Source organism: Mustela putorius, unplaced genomic scaffold (genome assembly GCF_011764305.1).
Source record: "Mustela putorius furo isolate JIRA1106 unplaced genomic scaffold, ASM1176430v1.1 tig00003898_pilon_pilon_pilon, whole genome shotgun sequence".
Classification (NCBI taxonomy): Eukaryota; Metazoa; Chordata; class Mammalia; order Carnivora; family Mustelidae; genus Mustela; species Mustela putorius.
Genome location: NW_025422047.1, coordinates 33,064,222 through 33,083,194, shown reverse-complemented (window position 1 = coordinate 33,083,194; position 18,973 = coordinate 33,064,222). Strand labels below are relative to the sequence as shown.

Genomic DNA, 18,973 nt, shown 5'->3' with positions numbered 1-18,973 from the left:
CATGACATATCCATGGCATAGCCCGGCTGGTACAAAGATGTTTCTCTACCTAAAAAATAACATAGCAATAACAACTAGTCTATGGTTATTTCTACTGCTTTCTCCTATTTTTTTTTTAAGATTTATTTATTTATTTATTTGACAAAGAGAGAGAGATCGAGAGAGGGAACACAAACAGAGGAGTGGTAGAGGGAGAAGCAGGCCTCCTGCTGGGCAGGAAACCTGATGCCGGTCTCGATCCCAGAACCCTGGGATCATGACCTGGGCTGAAGGCAGACATTTAGTGACTGAGTCACCCAGGCGCCCCTCCTATTTTGTTTTTATAAACTTTTCCATTTTGAAATCTAAAGGCTTGGATTCTAAATGGCATACTGGTAAATGACACTGTTTACAATATACGATCCTATAAAAAGTAATGATGTGCTCTGTCTGTGATAAGGCAGAACACTAGAGGAAAAAAAATACAGTGGAGATGATGGCAGTTAGCTAAAAGCAGGAGTGAAAAAAAAAAAGGAAACTTTAGAAGATATGAAGATGTATTGTTTGATAGACGTGTTTTGAGATGCCTGCAAACTTCCTCTTTCTCTGCACGTTGCCGCCACTCACAGGCTTTGCTGCAGGTATGGGCTTGAGGCCACGTTTGCAGAATAACTCTATCCCATGGACATGGCTAAGAGAGCCAGTGGTAGACAACTGACTCTTAGAGAATTTTAACTGGGATATGATTTTGCAGTGAAAGGGAGACAAGTAGTTCTCTCAAATTAGGATGACTAGAAGCGGTTTGTAAATGGATTCACGGGGTGCCTGGGTTAAAGCTCAGTGGGTTAAAGCCTCTGCCTTCGACTCAGACTCAGGTCCTGATCCCCGGGTCCTGGGATCAAACCCTGCATTGGGCTCTCTGCTCGGCAGGGAGCCTGCTTACCCCGCTCCCCCGCTCTCTCTGCCTGCTTGTGATTTCTGACTGTCAAATAAATAAATAAAATATTTTTTAAAATAAATGAATAAATAAATAAATGGATTCATGACAAAAGTATGGGCAAGGTATAAAGAAATCATCAGGAAAAACTCAGGATCCTGAGGCTATCAGCGGCAGGAGGTAAAGCTGTCACTATGTCTAAGCTCAAAGACATGCGTGAAGGGAAAGGTTACAAAAACTTGAAAGACGAAAGTCGTGAAGAGAGGGCTTCCTGAGAGGAGCAGGGAACTTCTGTTGACAGAGACAAGCCTGAGGAAACCTCACAGGAAGGAACCAGACAAATAAATACCCCAAATTCATCTTCCTCCCTTCCTCCTGTCACCTGCCGGGGCTTCTCATTGACCAGATCCAACTGGAAGACAGAGAACATAGGATTCTTTGATGTAATCAATTTGGATCACCTCTTGGGGCAACAAACAGGAAGGAAGAGGGTGGAGAGTGTGTCAGGAGGAGCAAACGAAAGAGATTTGGTACGTGTAGTGGCAGAAAGGCGTTAGTGGTGGGCACCAAGTCTGTGTCGTATGAAACCATGGCTGGATACCGTTATCAAAATCAATGCAGGCTGTTGGGGAGCAGGAAATGGTGACTAACCAGAAGGAACCGGTCTACAGAGAGGACACAGAGAGAAACAGAGACATGGTACAAGCTTGGTTCTTGGATCAGTTAAGGCAAATCTACTTGCAGTAACAAGTAAACCCCTGATGTCAGTGTTTATCCCAAGAAAGTGTGTGTGAGACGGGTCCAGGCTCCTCCCATCTTGTGGCCGTGTACCCACCCACTACAGCTTCGGAGTCCTCTGCTTCCTTCTTGCAGGTCAGACAGATTTGATGTGTAACTAGTGTTGATGTTAAGATGCGTCTTGCCAAGTACATTGGGTGAGACAGGACAGAGAATGAAGAAGTACCACTCCTAAGAATCTCAGTCTGAAAGTGACACGTTATATCACGTTATATCACTTTGATTCCATTCAAAAAAACTAGTCACATGATGTACAGGGCGCTAGGGATGTACTTACTATCTGACTATGTAGACATCTCCCCAAATAAACTTTGCACAATGAAAAAGGGAGCAGAAGGTTTTCGTGGGCTGCTTATCGCTTCCACCACAATCCCTGATGGATTTCCCTGTCTCGGTCACGGTTGCCAGGAGACCTTATTACACTATTTTGTCACACGCGGTATCTGTAATAACCACTTCCTCCTTGATGTTACTTTGAGACACGTCAGTTCTAGCAGCCAAAGTCCTTGATGAAACCATGTTCGGTTAGGATTGGTGTTGCAATATCATAAAAGGCCATCTGTTTATGCCTTTAAATTTCTAGCATGTTTATACTTGAGATTTTTAAGAAAATTTTCTTTATCTTATTTGTATCTAAAAGTGCAGTGTGTTCCATTGTGTATTTATTTTTCTGTGGTAAATTTTTGTCTTCGGTCCTACAAACTTTCAGAAATTGTACAGCTTTTTACTTCTCCTGATAGTTAGCCGAAACTGAATCTGACACAAGTAATATTGCTAAAAATATATACACACCCAAACCAATCTTCATTGCAAAAAGGCCTCTTGGCATCACATTTTTAATGTTGTGAATACACTGACTTCACCATTGAAAATACTCATTTCTCCCCTTCCTTTATTCCAAAAGGGAATGAGAAAAAAAACAGGGAATATCTGCCAACTATTCTATAAATTATATCAAGATTTTTTAATAGACATTTCAAAGTATGGAATTGCAGCTGTCTTGTGTTTTCTGCCAGAATTTGACCTAACACACATGAATGAAGAGTGGCCTTAGCAGTTCCAAAAGTGTTTGTACTGGGAAGTAGAATCCTTCGCAGTGGTTCTTTCTCCTTCTTTCAGTCTCCCTTTCTTTTCATTCTCTTTCCTTCCTTCTTTTCTTCTTTCTTCTTCCTTCCTCCTTCTCTCTCTCCCTCCCCCCCCTTTCTTTCTATCTTCTTTCCTTTTCTTTTCTCTTCTATATTTCTGTCTCTTCTCTCTCCCAAAAGGGGTAGCGCAATATCATCAGCGCCAACAGAAAACCCACAGTGATTTGGTCAGAATTCAGAAAAATATAGGTTTTTTTTCAAAAGAATATTTTCCTCAAATTTTCAAACTAAACATGCGTTTGTGAGAATCTAAATAACAGACACCGCATGGTTCATAATGCAAAAATGGAAAACATACCAAGAAAAAGGAAGGGCACTTTATTGGAAGAAACAAACAGGAACAGAACCCATAAAACAAAGAGGGGAACAGGATGAGGGAATCATTATGGCTGGCATCAGCTGTGCTGTGTGTCATTCTTATCATCCTTATTGTAAGTTATAATAAATTAGTTCTTCAGTGCCTCGAAGTGATGGGACGCTTTGTTAAAGCCATGGAGTGGACGGATGTCAAAGGGATAGGAGCGCGTGGTGGCAGGACTGTCTTCCTAAGAGCCGGAGAGCCTGTCCCTGCCTGAGGTACTCTACCTGAGCATGACCACAGAGCCTAGGGAAGAGGATATTAAAGGAACAGAGAGACTCTCTGTCCCTTCTCTCCTCTCAGGACAGCCCATTCTCAGGGAAAATTCAAACTCAGCCCGAGGCCCACTTATCTCAGAACCTCAGCTCTGGCGCGGAACGGAGAAACAAAACACATGCAGAAAATGGTCTCTGAACAGCCAGAATAGTTGTTACAAGAGCCAGGCCCTGATGCTCACGGACATGACTCACGGCATGGCCCCTGCAGCCCTCACCAAGAGCCATGACCAAGCTGAGTCATCTCGTCCTTCATTCACTGCTGGTTTTAAGTGGTGAGTGAAAGGTCACGGGAGGAATGCAGGAGAGAAAAGGGGAAGGAGGAGATAGAATCAGGGAGAGTGGCTTTGAGGCAGACACGGTGATGTGCGAGAGAAGATAGCTCATTGCTTGGCAATGAGGGATAGAACAAACCCATAGAGAGAAAACAAAGAGCCAGAAAAGCACTGTGAGGCCATTAGTTTAGGGAGGCTTGAACAGTGTCACAGCACAAAAGGATAATATCTATCCAGAAGGCCCCCGCTAACCCCAGGCACTGCGAATATGCTATGTTGGGTTTCCTGGGTCCTTTTGGTGGGGGGAGCAAGAATATGACAAATCTAGTAAGACTTGCCTGTTATTCATGTTTTCATGCCACATGTTGGTCTCCTATTAGAATGAAAACTTCTTTTTTAAAAAGATTGATTTATTTATTTGAGGGAGAGAGAGTGTGTGTGTGTGTGTGTGTGTGTGTGTGCGCGCGCATGCGTGCGCACGCATGGAGCGGTGGGGAGCAGAGGGAGAAGGAGAGAGAAACCTAAGCAGACTCCAGCTTAGCATGCAGCCGGATGCCAGGCTTAGTCTCACGACCCTGAGATCATGACCTGAGCCGAAACCAAGAGTCGGATGCTCAACTGACTGAGCCACCCAGACGCCCCTGGAATGCAAACTTCTGTAACAGGGTCAGTGTCTGAGTTGAGCAATCTTAACATGTGAGTACCCTGTACAGAGTAGGCACTCAGCAAATATTTATTGGCATGAATTCTTTATAAATTTCACTGTTCCAGAACACTTCTTTGCTCTTGTCTACTCAATGATAAAGTTTTACTTGTGGAGGGAGGAGCTGAAACTCCCAGTGTTAAAATCTGATCTTCAGCAATGTCTCCTCCAAGTGACCTTCCACACCTCCTACCTTCCGAAAGGTGGTCGCTTTATTACTTGTAGCCTTTCAGTTTTGTTCTCTCAGACCTCTGATTGATTTCTTGGGTGTTTAGAATAATTTGATAACTATCCAGCTGTGTTCCAGGGGCAAGACAAGCGCAGGGTCCTCCAGGAGTCTTCCGCACTAAATTTTTTTCATCAATCACTTTCCCTTTTCCTGGCTCACCTCTACCCCACCCCTACCCCACCCCCTCCAAAACCTTCCTTCAGCACTACCATCTTCTTGAGCTAATCTTTTTTTTTTTTAAGATTTTATTTATTTATTTGACAGAGAGAGATCTCAAGTAGGCAGAGAGAGAGAGGGGAGCAGGCTCCCCGCTGAGCAGAGAGCCAATGCGGGTCTCAATCCCAGGACCTTGAGATCATGACCTGAGCCAAAGGCAGGGGCTTAACCCACTGAGCCACCCAGGCACCCCTTGAGCTAATCATTCTGTGGTGCTCCCGACCAAACTGGTTTTTTCGAGATCAGCTTGGGGACATGGAGAAAGGGCTGTGACATATCCCTAAATTGAATGAGGTTTTTTGTTTTTTTTTTAATTGTGGTAAAATATGCATTAAACTTACTCTCTTAACCATTAAAAAAAAAGCTGATTGTCATACTTGGAACTCATGATAATTAATTGACTGAAAATGAGCAGAGTTTCATTGGACACAATCAGAACTCAGCCTAGGAGAAGTTTGAAGGAGGACATTTAACTCTTATATGTTCACTATAGGTTTCTCAACATGGGTCTCATTTTAAGTGAATGTCTTACATTTCGTCCTTAAGATTTTAAGGAACCTACATTGACCAAGATATCCAGTTAATCTGGGTCTTAATTTGTAAAATAGAGAGCTAGTTTTTTGGGAGGGGAGGTAATTATTTTAAAATGCAAATTTCTATATGTAAAAACTGCTAGTTGGAATAAGTTCATCATCTTATGAGTTTAAATGAACGGTCTTGAAGTGCTTTGTTACCCATCAAACTACCCACCTGTAATTTCGCTAAATATATCAGTTGTCTTTTATTAAATATTTGGTTAGTTGGTAAAACAGAGTTTCCTGTATGAGTTCTGTTGCCAAGTTTGGCTGGCTCCTGGGTGGGAATAATTCATGCATCTCTTGTGTTGTCAGTGTTCTAAGTGATTTTTGATTATTTTTCACATGTTATTTGATGATAATCATGAAACCACACCCTTCCACTGGGCTCTCTTTCATTTTTTTTTTTTTTTTAAGATTTTTTTATTTATTTGTTTGACAGATAGAGATCACAGGTAGGCAGAGAGAGAAAGGAGGAAGCAGGTTCCCCACTGAGCCACCCAGGCGCCCCTCCACTGGGCTCTCTTGAGCATGGGCTTCTGTCATACTGGAATCTTCATTATTATAACAAGCATATAGTTGAGAAAAAGAGAGTGAGTTAGAGAGAGGGAGGAGAAAGAGGGAACTTACAGAGTTAGTTGATATTGGTCTTGACAGTGTTCCCCAGGAAGACAGTAGGCTTGGAAATAAAATCCATAGAATAGATGTTAAATAAATATGGAAAGGTCAGGGGTTTGGGTTTTTTTTTTTGTTTGTTTGTTTGGTTTGGTTTGGTTTGGTTTGGTTTACAAAAATGTATCAGTCCAGTTGTCTTCAATGAGAGGTCTGGGAGGAATCACCTGATGTCTTGCTGTTCAATTAGGACTGTGCCCAAATTCTTCTGTAAAGATGGCCATCCCACCTCCCTGTGAGTGATCCCTCTCCATGCACAGTCTATACTCCAGACAATGAGGAATCAAATCAAATTAACACAATCAATTCATCTCTAAAACCTGGCTCTCCCCAGAGCAGTTAATTTAGGGCTGATTTTTCTTTCAGAGTTCCAGAGATAAACTTCAAAGTCAGTTGGGTGGCATGCAAGCAACATTATTCCCTCTTTAACAAAGGAAAAAAGCTTGGTTTTAGAGAAGTAATTTTACTGGACATTCTCAGGTCATGATCCCAGGATCCTGGGCTCCTGGGGTCCCACATTGGGCTCCATGGGGAGCCTGCTTCTCCCTCTGTCTGCTGCTCTGCCTGCTTGTATCCTGTCTCTCTCTCTCTCTCTCTCTCTCAAATAAATAAAATCTAACCCCCAAAATTAAAAATAAATAAAAATAAAAATGCTCTCAAAGTTGAAAGTGATTTATAAGCAAGCAGTATGATCACCACTGTTTTGATCATCTGGGGGTCCTGTCCACCTATAAACTGCTTTGGAAAACTCTGTTCTCATTTGGAATCAATAATAACTGATCCAAATCTTGGTAACATATGAGGTCAATCTTGGTATAAAAATAAAAATGTCCCTTGAAATTCTCCTCAACTCCGATAAGCATAAGCATATTTTCTTCCTTACTTGCCAAGTTTCTTACCTCCATTCCCCAAATTTCTTTCTAGCATAAGCATTTATGCTTATGAATGCAAAAAAAAAAAAATCACCCTTTCTCCTAATCTTTCTCTCTTTGACATTGTTGAAAAACATCCTTCCTTATCAGTGCTAAATAAACCATAAAATAGGCACATTTAATCAGTAAAAATAAAATGGAATGGTATATTAGGTGTCTAGAAACTCTGTATTCTCTGACATTCTCCCTCACTGGGACCCCAGCTTACAGTCTCTTGTGCATAATTAGTTTATGTGAAGTGGCTCAGTTCCCAGGGCCAGTAAGAGGATTCAAGTAGATTTGACTGCTTTCGATTTCCCTGTTCTGGAAATCTTTTATGGAGGCTAGAAACCAAGAACTTCAGTCTCACCCTGGGCAATGAGCTGGATGGAGTCCAGCAGGTAAGAATGGCATTCTGTGGTTCTCTGTTGCCAGGCCGTAGGTGCTACTGATGAACATTAAGAAAACCTGTTGACCCAGGGAGGTAGGTGGGGAGCATCAGAGAAGGAAGAATATAGCTGACTTTGCGGGGGGAGATCAAGTTTTTTAAAACTCTATTCTGGGAATATGTGAAAACAATATTTGTCATGACCGTGGTAATTTTAGTATTTGACTGTTAAAGCTGATGTCACCCTCTCTACTCCCATTACCTTGCAAGTGGGTTATTTTCCAACCTGTGATCCCGCCTTCCCTCCCTTCCCACATATAATTTGATTTCATGCTAATTAACCACTGTAATGGCCAGCCTACATCAGCACACGTGGGAAAATGGAGGTAGGTGCGTCTGGTCATTTGTTGACGCTAAACACTAAGTTGAGTTAAATACATGCATACATACACAGATATGTATAGTCAAGAAGTGGCAGCCCTATATTATATATTATAAGCATAATTTTATATTGTGACATGTATCTTACAAAGCAAAATGCGGAAAGTCATGCCAGTCAGGCTTTTCTTTAATTGAGACCAGTTTATGCTTGGAACACTTTAATTATACGGCCGTGTCAATTAGCCTGTTTTATTGCTTGTGGTTTAACATTATTAGATTTAGGTTATAATTTCTAATGATCATTTGTCTCTGACTTGTTAACTAGAATATTGTCATTAAAATAAATTGTAAAATTATATTGTCGGCGTTCTTAGCTGTTATCCCATAAGTAATATAAACAACTGGAAGAACGTGTGCCAGACGGTAGAATCAACTGTCTTATCATGATTCATCTTACAAGGTCAAATTTTGCACAGACTCTACATGCTAGGAATACGATATGCCTTATAATTGTGTAAGATGCACAAAACTCGATCTATTTCATCACACTAGTCAGGGACACATAGGTAAATGTTTATCGTAGCAAAACTTGCGTTTGGCAAAACGACGAACCATTTATAGGATATTTAGGTGTATAGTTAAAGTGTGAATTGTAAAATGTACAGTCACAGAATATCAGACTTTAAATCTCCCAGGCTTGTGAAAGGAGACCGCAATTAGACGTGTCTAGGATCACAGGAAATTACTTAAAGTATAATCAGGCTATCGGGGTTGATCTGATATTTCAGAGAGATAATATTTTTGAGGCTCTGTTCAAAAGCGTGTTCAGAATTACATGGCACAGAAGATTTCCCTTGCTTTTGTGGCTTTGCCAAGATGTGTTACTTTATCTGTAGCAATTATCTAGGCTGACTGAACACTCCAGGTTACATATTTCTTCAAATTATAAACTGTTTTAAAATAACATGGAGAAATTTATTGGTCTCCTTTACAATATCATAAACACTAAGCCAAAGCATAGCCCGGCCCACCTACACCTAGTAAAGACATTCAGACTTTAAAAAGGCAAAAACCTTCAATTTTACCAGGCATAGATCTTTATTTCTTTTATAAAGAGGCTCTCTCAGAGCAATGACTGAGCACATTCAGGAAAGATATCTTTCTTTTCCCTGAATTTTTAGAATACTTTGATAAGCAGCCAAATTCATAAGGGCACAGCTTTTGAACTTTGGTCGGTGGTCACTGCACAGACAGAGCCAAACTCATGACCCTTGTGGATTTGTTACCATTAGTTTAGGGTGCTAATTGATGCCAGGCCTAAGTCGTGAACCCAGCAAGCAAAAACAATGCTTAAATTGCAGACAAACCTAGTTCCCAGAATCTTTAACACTTGTTTTTGCCTTATTTTTTTTTAATATTTTATTTATTTGTTAGAGAGAGAAATCACAAGCAGGGGAGGGGCAGCAGGTGGGGGAGGGGGGGTAGGTAAGGGCACAGGGAGAAGAACAAGCAGACTCCCCACTGAGCAGGGAGCCCAGACTGGGCTGGAGCCCAGGACCCTGGGATCATAACCTGAGGCAAAGACAGATACTTAACCGACTGAGGCACCCAGGCACCCTTGTATTCTGCCTTATTTTATAATTAACTACAAACATCTCCCCGAGCTCCACCTTTTTTTTTCCATTCTAGAGGACAAGGTCTGTGGCTTATTACCTTTTGTGTCCCCAGAACTCTTAACTTTGCCTCTTGTACAGATGAGGATCTCAGGAAATGTTGGGGCAGAAATCTGTCTAGAACCGTAAACCGCACCCTTCCAACATGATTAAAGGACTCTCATGCTTGGTCACTGCCAAGGCAGTGTTACATGGATTACTGTTATATTTAATCTAAAGTAAAACAGAATACCCATAGCCAACTTTTTTTTTTTTTTTTGAGCCATGTTCAAAGAAAACCTTTCTCCCCAGCACTTTCTAAAGAAAACTGATGGGATCATCTCCCAAGATGCGGCCTCATCTCCTCACCATCGGACGTGGTCTTTCTGAAGGGATGACAGATGCAGAGGCCCCATCCCCCTTCAGTTCAGTGGTTAACCTTTCATGGAAAGCGGATATTTCTTCTCTTGGGGCAGCCTTAGTGGACGGTGATTTTTCAGAGTACAGGAAACAAATAGACATGGTGGGAATTTTTCTCAAGATGTGCTTCTTTGGGTCTTTTCCCAAAGATTGTAAGGTTTAGGTGTGGACAACTAAATTTCAAAACCTCATACATGTCTTCACATGTTTGGTGTGACTTTGGCCACGCTCAACCAACCAGTAAGAAATCAAACATACTCCATAAGAGAAACATCTTATTTCAGTAAGATGGGCTAATTATGATGAATTAAAATCTTTACTTAATCTTCCTATAGTTATCCTTTTAATGTGTTCTGTAATTGCTATCCTTTAGTCTGTTAATCTCTGATTCATTAGTGGGTTTCTTAAGTGTTTATTAAGGAGCATGTGTAACATTCTGGTAATTACTAATAATCTTGGTTCATACCACATCTGCAAAGATCTTGGCAGGGGATTTCATTAGATTCATCACGACTTACTGTCAGTGTACAATTTTTTTTTTAAGATTTTATTTATTTATTTGACAGAGAGAGATCACAAGCAGGCAGAGAGGCAGGCAGAGAGAGGAGGAAGCAGGCTCCCCACTGAGCAGAGAGCCCGATGCGGGACTCGATCCCAGGACCCTGAGATCACAACCTGAGCTGAAGGCAGCGGCTTAACCCACTGAACCACCTAGGCGCCCTCAGTGTACAATTTTTATTAGCGGTCTCCCACCTCTATAAAATACAGAATTTGGGGCTTTACAAAACAATGAAATGCTTCCTCTTTCTTATGGCTAATCAACTCATAAAATATAGGTCTGTGTGTCACTGTCCCTTCGAAATCAAAGTGTCCTGTAACATCTCCTCTCCCATTTTACTGCTGAGGAGAAAGGCCAAAAAGGATTACGTTACAAATCTCACTAGTTTTCACTGCTTGTTCGTGCCTACACTTAAATTGTAACTGGTGGCTCCTGGTCTGTGTCTCATTTCCCCCAAATCCCTCACCTCTGACAGAAAGGTGTAATTTTTATGTGACCTACAGCTTGATAGTAGCATACAGTTCCACTCAGGAAATACGTACCACTCGGGACTATCTTTGGTGCCATAGGTACCCTGCATCTCCATCTGAAACAAAACACACCTTTCTCTCTCGCCTCTGACAGCTGAAATCCCTTTTACGGGGGACAGGATCTGAGAGACAGCATCTCGGTTGAAAAACTGCATTAAGGATAAAGGGTGCAAATGCTTTTCTGAGAGTGGAGCTGAAGAAGGGAAGGTAGCAGAGAGCACAGGAATATTGTTGAAATTGAAAATGGCCTGGAGATGTTGCTAAAGCTAAACTTCACCCATATCACTGCTCTGCTCAGGGTCAATGGCAGTACCAAAGGGATGGTTTGGACGGCTCTCACCCCCTTCCTAATCTCCCATCAATTCTCTACCCCAAAGCACCACAAACAATCGTATGGTTGAACTAAAAAGCAGAGTGTGTGCTATGTGAACATAGCTCCAAGACAAATGTCATCATCTACCCCAATCTGACTCTTTGCAACTCAACTGCCACCCTTCATGCAAATATACTATAAATTACATATACACATATTATATATGCATATACGTGTACCTGTATGTGTGTGACCTGAAGCCTCCTCTCCCCGGGACAGATGCCATCAGCCATCCGTATTTCTTTAAGATGAAAGATAAGGGGCATCTGGGTGGCTCAGTCATTGAGCATCTTCCTTCGGCTCAGGTCATGATCCCAGGGTCCGGGGATCAAACCCCGCATCAGGCTCCCTGATCAACAGGAAAGCCGCTTCTCCCTCTCCCACTCTCCCTACTTAAGTTCCGTCTCTCACTGTCTCTCTCTCTGTCAAATAAATACATAAAATCTTTTTTAAAAAGATGATAGATTTAAAAAATTACTTTGCAAACAAAGGCACCACAGAAATTTGAGGTTTTGAAATTTTCAAACAACCTTGTCCTACAGCGTTTAAGGCAAGCAAAGTCATTTTATTTCTTAAAGACAGATCTTTTTTATGACCGTGTCTTAGGAAGCACCCAGACCAGCTCAATGCCTAACCTGGCATTCCTAGCTGTGCAGAAAATCAGCAGCAGACTAGTCTGAAAGTGGGTATCCCTGGCTAAGCACACAATGAAGCCAGTGGGAAACGCTGCAGTAATGGTTCTCAACCCGTTCCGAGAAAAATAAATAGTTTAGTGAGTGAGAACATTCTTCAGCTTTTAAAAATACGCTTGTACATTTGTTTGTGAACATTGAGCAGCCCTTCTTTGCCCTGGTGGGTTACCACAGTAACTCACTTCATGTTTATGGCATGGTGGATGATAGGGCTGTTCCCTCCGCTCAGAGGAGTGTGTCCGACTGTGCTCCCTGGAACCCCAGCAGACAGGCTTGCTGCCTCCCGGGCAATGAGGCGTATGGAGGGTTTGAGCCACACGTCTTTGTGGTTCATCCTGATTGCATGTCAGGCACTGAATGCTTCTCGAGTGTTACTCCCCTGTCCCGTTTGCCAGTTTGGCAGCACGTTTTCATTCTAATAAGAGAAGTTTCTCAGATGGAGATTCCAGATGTGTCTAAGCTGCTTTTATTAGGACAATGGAAAGGTCCAACCTTTTCTTCTAAATACAATCAAGAGTAGTGTGGCTTTGCCTGGGTAATTTTACAAAGAGTTATATTACGTAACTGGAAGATTGTCTCCCCGGGCATAGAGAGAATTTGTTAGCCCAGAATGCAGCTTGCAATAATGCTGACGTAAAGCTTCAATCCAAGAGAGAAACCTTTTAAGTTGCTGAAATGAGTGGAGAGGAAGAAGGAAATTGCTGTTTTACATGATTGACCAAAATGCACTGTAATTATATCAACTTGAAACAGATTCCTTAGAAGAACTGATAACTCTATGATCCGAACAAGTCATGTGTAGTAGAATTAAATACTGCATGTGCTTTCTCTGCAACGTGCAGACACGCCGTATTAGCGATGTGCTGTAGAAGAGACAGCCGTGCTTGCTTTAGCCTGCTTAATGAGACCTCCAGTGAAGAATGGTGGGTGGCTTTACTGAGGAATTAGTATTTACCCTGCCTGCCCGTCCTTTTGCACTGCTTTACAGCATAGCTTGTGGACTCTCCTTATGGAATGTTATTTTGATGTTGCCACTCCTGTTTATAATTAACACAGCATCACTCATCAGTCAGTTTCTAAGTGGAACACTCCTTAAGGATTCCACTCACTGTTCTTGTTGCCTGTTTTAGGGGGCGTGGGTAAAATGTAATCACTGATCTTTAGCCCGAAGTTAGCCTTCGCATTTTCCTTCTTCCCGTCAGTGTCTCCTCACAGTACAATTTTCTGTCAGCTACAGTCCACCATAGATAGGAGATCATCTCCAAGAAGAGTAATAATGGTATTTACTGAGTGCCAGGAAAACTCCTTGGCTGACACTGGATACTCTGAAACACTATCATTACTTGCATATGGAAATCATCTGTTTGCATAGTTCCTTCACCTAAACTAGAAACTTCTAAAGGGCAGGATTATGTCTTACTTCTTTGTAATACCCCAAATAGTGGAATTCTTGATACATACTAAGTGTTCAAGAACTCTTAGTAGCTGAATGAATGGCGGATTAGAAATAGCATCCGTCAGATTCTACAAAAAGAAAGAAATTGCAAATAGCAAATAAAGTGCCTAGACTTCCAATACAAGGTTAGGTGATATAGTTAATTAAGTTAATTATGAAATAATAATTTCATATAATAATAATTCAAATAATAATATAATCATGAAATAATAATATTTAGTCTGTATTCGTCTTGGTGTAAGCTGACGGAAGACCTGCCTCAGTGTTACCCAGGCACACAGACATCATAGACAATGTCGACATCTTGAGCTTCAGCAGTGGAAGAGGGGCTAAGGTCATTTTTCTAAGCATTGGGATGTACTTGCTTTGGTCCCTCTGCTGACCTTCCTAGGACTAGAGTCCCATCACTGGGAAATGGCCATGAAGATTTCACTGAAGTACTCCACTGAGGAGCGGGAAGAAGTCACATGGTCTCTACTGGGATTTTCAACTTTATCTCATTCATTTCCTCCCCCAACCCACTCAGGTCTCCACGCACCCTGAGCAACTGAATGCCACAGCAGGTTTTCTTCACACCTGAAGGAAATGTGGGGGGCTGCCATGGTGGGGGATCTCTTTCTTCACTTCTCTTCAAAGGACAACTTTTCCTCCCTGGACTTTGTTTCTCTCATTTCCCCACCTGGAATGCTTTCTCCTGCGTACTCTTTTTGCCTCTGAATCCTACAGGACCAGCTCAAATCCCTTCTCCTTCCTGAAGTCTTTCCTGACCCTCTGCAGAGAACAGTAATTGCTCCCTCTGATAAACACCTGGGCAATTTGGTACCGGTGCTACTTGACATTGTGGATCTTTTTCTTTATATTGTAAATTATTGTTCTCATTTACTTATTTATTGCAACTCTTGATAGTGAAGATAATGCTCTGAGCTTTTTTTTTAAACCTGTAGATCTCATTTCATATGACAATTATTTTAAAAAATACTTGGTAATTTGGGGGAAAAGTGTCTAGAAAGGAATTTGATGGAGGTAAGTGAACTTAATGAAAATTTTACAGATATTATGAGAAAAATCTATGACCATCTAATACTTTGATAATATATAAAACTATTTTAAATTATTTTCATAAAAGAATAGTTAGAGAATAATGTTGGACTTCCCAACTAAGAACGTACAAAAATGTTTCTTCCTTAGCAGTGAATATAGCTTACAAATATGGAAATGCAGAGTTGGAGATTCTTTTTCGCACGAGAATCAGCATCATATTTTGGAAATCACTCCCTATGCTGTTTGTTATTTGTAGTATAAACAAATTTTATGCAAAGTTATTTGTTATGTAGGTGTACATGTCATTTTCTCATTTTACTCTTTTGGGTTTAGTGTTAATTCATTTGTAGTCAAAGTACCAAGTTATCTCATCTATATGCAGTAGTTCAGAAATACCAAACATGGTCCATCTACCTGACCATCAAATCATGTTCTTGGTTCTAGACAGAACTGCTTACTCAGCCTTCTGGGCCAGCGGTTATGCCAACACCAAATGTACCTCTAGATCCGGAACAGTTTAAATGAGTGAGCTGTATTGGTCCATGATCTTCTGAAGAGTTCAGTACAATTCAAATCTTAGAGATACAGTTCTTATCTAAAAACTAACCTTCAAAAAATGATCATGCTAATGGAGTTTTAAATTTGATGAAGAAAACCATTGTGAAGATGAGCATTTATGACATTTTAAATTTTGGCAATAGTAGAATATTGCTTGGTGGGTTGAAGAGGATCAAGAAGGTATCGTGTTGAATGTATCATAAAACACACACACGCGCACGCGTGCATGCACACACACCCATATATTTAAAGAGAAAAGGAATTACCCAACAAGCTCACCCCTTTCTTTATATTCCTGTTGCCTCCCCTGATGTTCAGGCATTATCTTCACTAGGATTATTATATCGCCTTCATGGATATTCCGCCCTCCAGACTCCCATTCCAATCCACCCAATCAGGCAGTAAATATTTTTGTAGGTATTTGTGTGCATTCTGCTGAAAGAACTTTGCTGGGATCCTCAACTTCCTCTTCTCAGAATGGCTACCCTCCTGCACAGTTATGTTCGGCAACTCCCTACAAAATCAAATATAATCCAGCCTCACTTTCCAGTTTTATAATATACTCGTTTCATTTGCCCAACTGCCTTCAATCAAAGCAAAATATTCACTCTTTTCTGTGATATATGTCAGTTTTCAGCATAATTCCCTGGGGCCTAGAACCCATAAAACACATCATTCTTAGAGGTAGAAGTGTTTGTATTATAAATCCAACAATCTGAGAAAAGCATCTTAAAGTGGATGATAGAAGAGGTGTTTTTGGAAATGTTCTTTTAAAAATTTTTGGTAAAACTGTGGAAGGAAGAACAGAGGGCCTTAACTCAGAATTGGGACAAGGGAGTTAAACACAAGTAGACTAAAGAGACTACAAGTAGTCTCAACACAAGTAGACACTAGAGACACAAGGAGACTAAAGAAACCCCAAAATGGAGAACACCTGGGGTGTAGAGGCATGAGAGTCCTTGTCATAAATCTCATTAGAAACAACCCCAGAGTAAAAATACACGATGAGCAAGTTAAGACCCTCATGTTGGGAAACTCCCAAATGTTAAAGGCCAAAGTCCTTAGATGCATGCTCCTAACCAAAAAGAAGAAGAAGAAAAAAAGAACTTTGCTTTCTAAAATGTGGTACATTTTTACTGAGCACCAAACTATATGCTTCTGTGAAAATTCAGGAAGCCTGAACGTAATGACCAGCTCTGCTCCATCATGAAGGAGAAGTAGGGACTGTAAACTGTACCACAACACAGCTGCAACTCTTGCTCTAAGCACAGGTTCCTGTCTGCCAGGATGAATTCCAAACTCACAATCACGATCAAAGTTAGGCCATATTAGCTGCTCTGTATTTTTAACCTTTGTATTAAATTACCATCAAGGGGGCACTAATTAAGATAAGAAATAGAGCTACTTATTTGTTTCATATGCACCTTCAGATTTCTGAATTATACAGTAAAACAATCTATGACATCTGTGTATGCTTTTCATAAAAAGAAAAAGGCACACATGCCTCAGGGTGCATCTGCCTGGCTAAGAAACAGATGAAAAAACTCTTTCTATAGTTTCTATTAAAATACAGAAGAATATAATTTTAAAGTCTACAAAAATAAAGTTAAGATTATATAAGGCAAATAAATCAATAGACTCTATAGCAAAACCCAGAATATTTTAGGTTAACCTGAAAAGGCTAAGTGTCCTAAGACTGAAAAATGGGGAAAGACATTTGGCAAAATCCTTAACTTGGATCTTTTTGTTGTTGATTTTTTTCTTTTTCTCTAGGTTCCAGATTCAGAGATGTGCAACTGATCCAAACAGTTATAAAAGCTTGGGAGACAGCTTTCGAACGATTTTCCGAATAGAAGGGTATGTATGGTTCTTTGTGTATGAACTCTATGTTGATTTAGGCATTTGGCATGTTATTACATAGCTCATTTTTCTCATTTTGAATGGCTCGTTTTCCTACTGTTATTAGAGAAAAGTATTTAAAAGGGTGCCTTTCCACTTTTTGGTGTGTTTTTCCTGATAACACAATTGAAAATTAAGTATGTATATATAAGAACTACCACAAATGATATTAATAATCAGTTTGCTGATTAGAAGATGATTTCTATTTTGTGCCATTGATTTTTTTTTAATTTTTTATTTTTTATAAACATATATTTTTATCCCCAGGGGTACAGGTCTATGAATCACCAGGTTTACATACTTCACAGCATTCACCAAAGCACATACCCTCCCCAATGTCCATAATCCCACCCCCTTCTACCAAACCCCCTCCCCCCAGCAACCCTCAGTTTGTTTTGTGAGATTAAGAGTCAGTTATGGTTTGTCTCCCTCCTAATCCCATCTTGTTTCATTTATTCTTCTCCTACCCACTTAAGCCCCCATGTTGCATCACCACTTCCTCATATCAGGGAGATCATATGATAGTTGTCTTTCTCTGCCTGACTTATTTTGCTAAGCATGATATGCTCTAGTTCCATCCATGTTGTCGCAAATGGCAAGATTTCATTTCTTTTGATGGCTGCATAGTATTCCATGGTGTATATATACCACATCTTCTTGATCCATTCATCTGTTGATGGACATCTAGGTTCTTTCCATAGTTTGGCTATTGTGGACATTGCTGCTATAAACATTCGGGTGCACGTGCCCCTTTGGATCACTACGTTAGTATCTTTAGGGTAAATACCCAGTAGTGCAATTGCTGGGTCATAGGGCAGTTCTATTTTCAACATTTTGAGGAACCTCCATGCTGTTTTCCAGAGTGGCTGCACCAGCTTGCATTCCCACCAACAGTGTAGGAGGGTTCCCCTCGCCAGCATCTGTCATTTCCTAACTTGTTTATTTTAGCCATTCTGACTGGTGTGAGGTGATATGCCATTGATATTTTTTTAAAGTTCTCATAACAGCAGCTACCTAAAGGTAATAGTTCTTTATTTTGATTCTTGACTATAGTGTCCAAATGTGTTCCTTATTTGCATTGTGGCTTATGAATATTCAGTCAAAACAGAACTATGTTAAAAATTGATGTGTCAGACTTGTTATCCTATCTACTAGATGATCAGATAAACAGAATTTTTTTTTTTTATATAAGCTAAAAGTGTCTTTGATGTATAGTTTTGGTTAAAGACTCTTTCTGGCACAGTTTTCCAAAGGATATTAGATTTGCTTTTTGAAGTTGCTTTCATAAGAGAATTGGTTGGAAATATTAAGTATGTAAAAAATGGTAACAGTAATAATTATAACTAGTATATACTTAGCCTCTACTGTGTGCTAGAAATTCTCCTTATGACTCTGTGGGGTAGGTTCTATTAGAATCCACTCCAGTTGGACAAATGAAGAAACCAAATGAAGACTCAGAGGAATTAGTCATTTTCACATATCTGATATATAATAGAACTGGGACTCAAATCCAGGTTTGTTTGACCTCAAAGCCCATCCTCCTCGCCTCTGTAGTTCACTACCTCTCTTGGAAGATTATTCTATGAATGTTATTCTACCAGTTGCTTATTTCAGCTAAACATATGTTATGGATTTGTTTCCATGACAATATATATATTTTTAATAATACCATAGTAATTTTTGTATCTACATGCTGCAGTCTATTAAATTAATCCTTTTGGCAGACCACTAGGTTGTTTGCAGGTTTTCACTATTACAAATGATGGTGCAATAAATATCCTTATACTATTTTTTCATATTTATGTGCATATAGATTTTTTTCTATAAAATAACTTGCTAGCTATGGACATACAGGATCAAATGATATGCACATCTTATAAATGTTAACCAACTATCTTCTGGAAAGTATCAGTTTTTGAGAGTTCTCATTCCTTCACACCCTCACAAACAC

The 18,973-nt window shown here is 40.3% G+C and overlaps 1 protein-coding gene across 2 annotated transcripts in view; it reads left to right on the top strand.

Annotated features, from left to right (window-relative positions):
- SLC25A21 (solute carrier family 25 member 21) overlaps positions 1–18,973 on the top strand; it is a 492,482-nt gene that overhangs the window by 351,708 nt on the left and 121,801 nt on the right. For both annotated transcript variants that reach the window (XM_045067625.1, XM_013046232.2), the window contains one exon: positions 16,897–16,980. In XM_045067625.1, the coding sequence (XP_044923560.1) occupies positions 16,897–16,980 (84 nt within the window). The remainder of the gene's footprint in view (positions 1–16,896; positions 16,981–18,973) is intronic.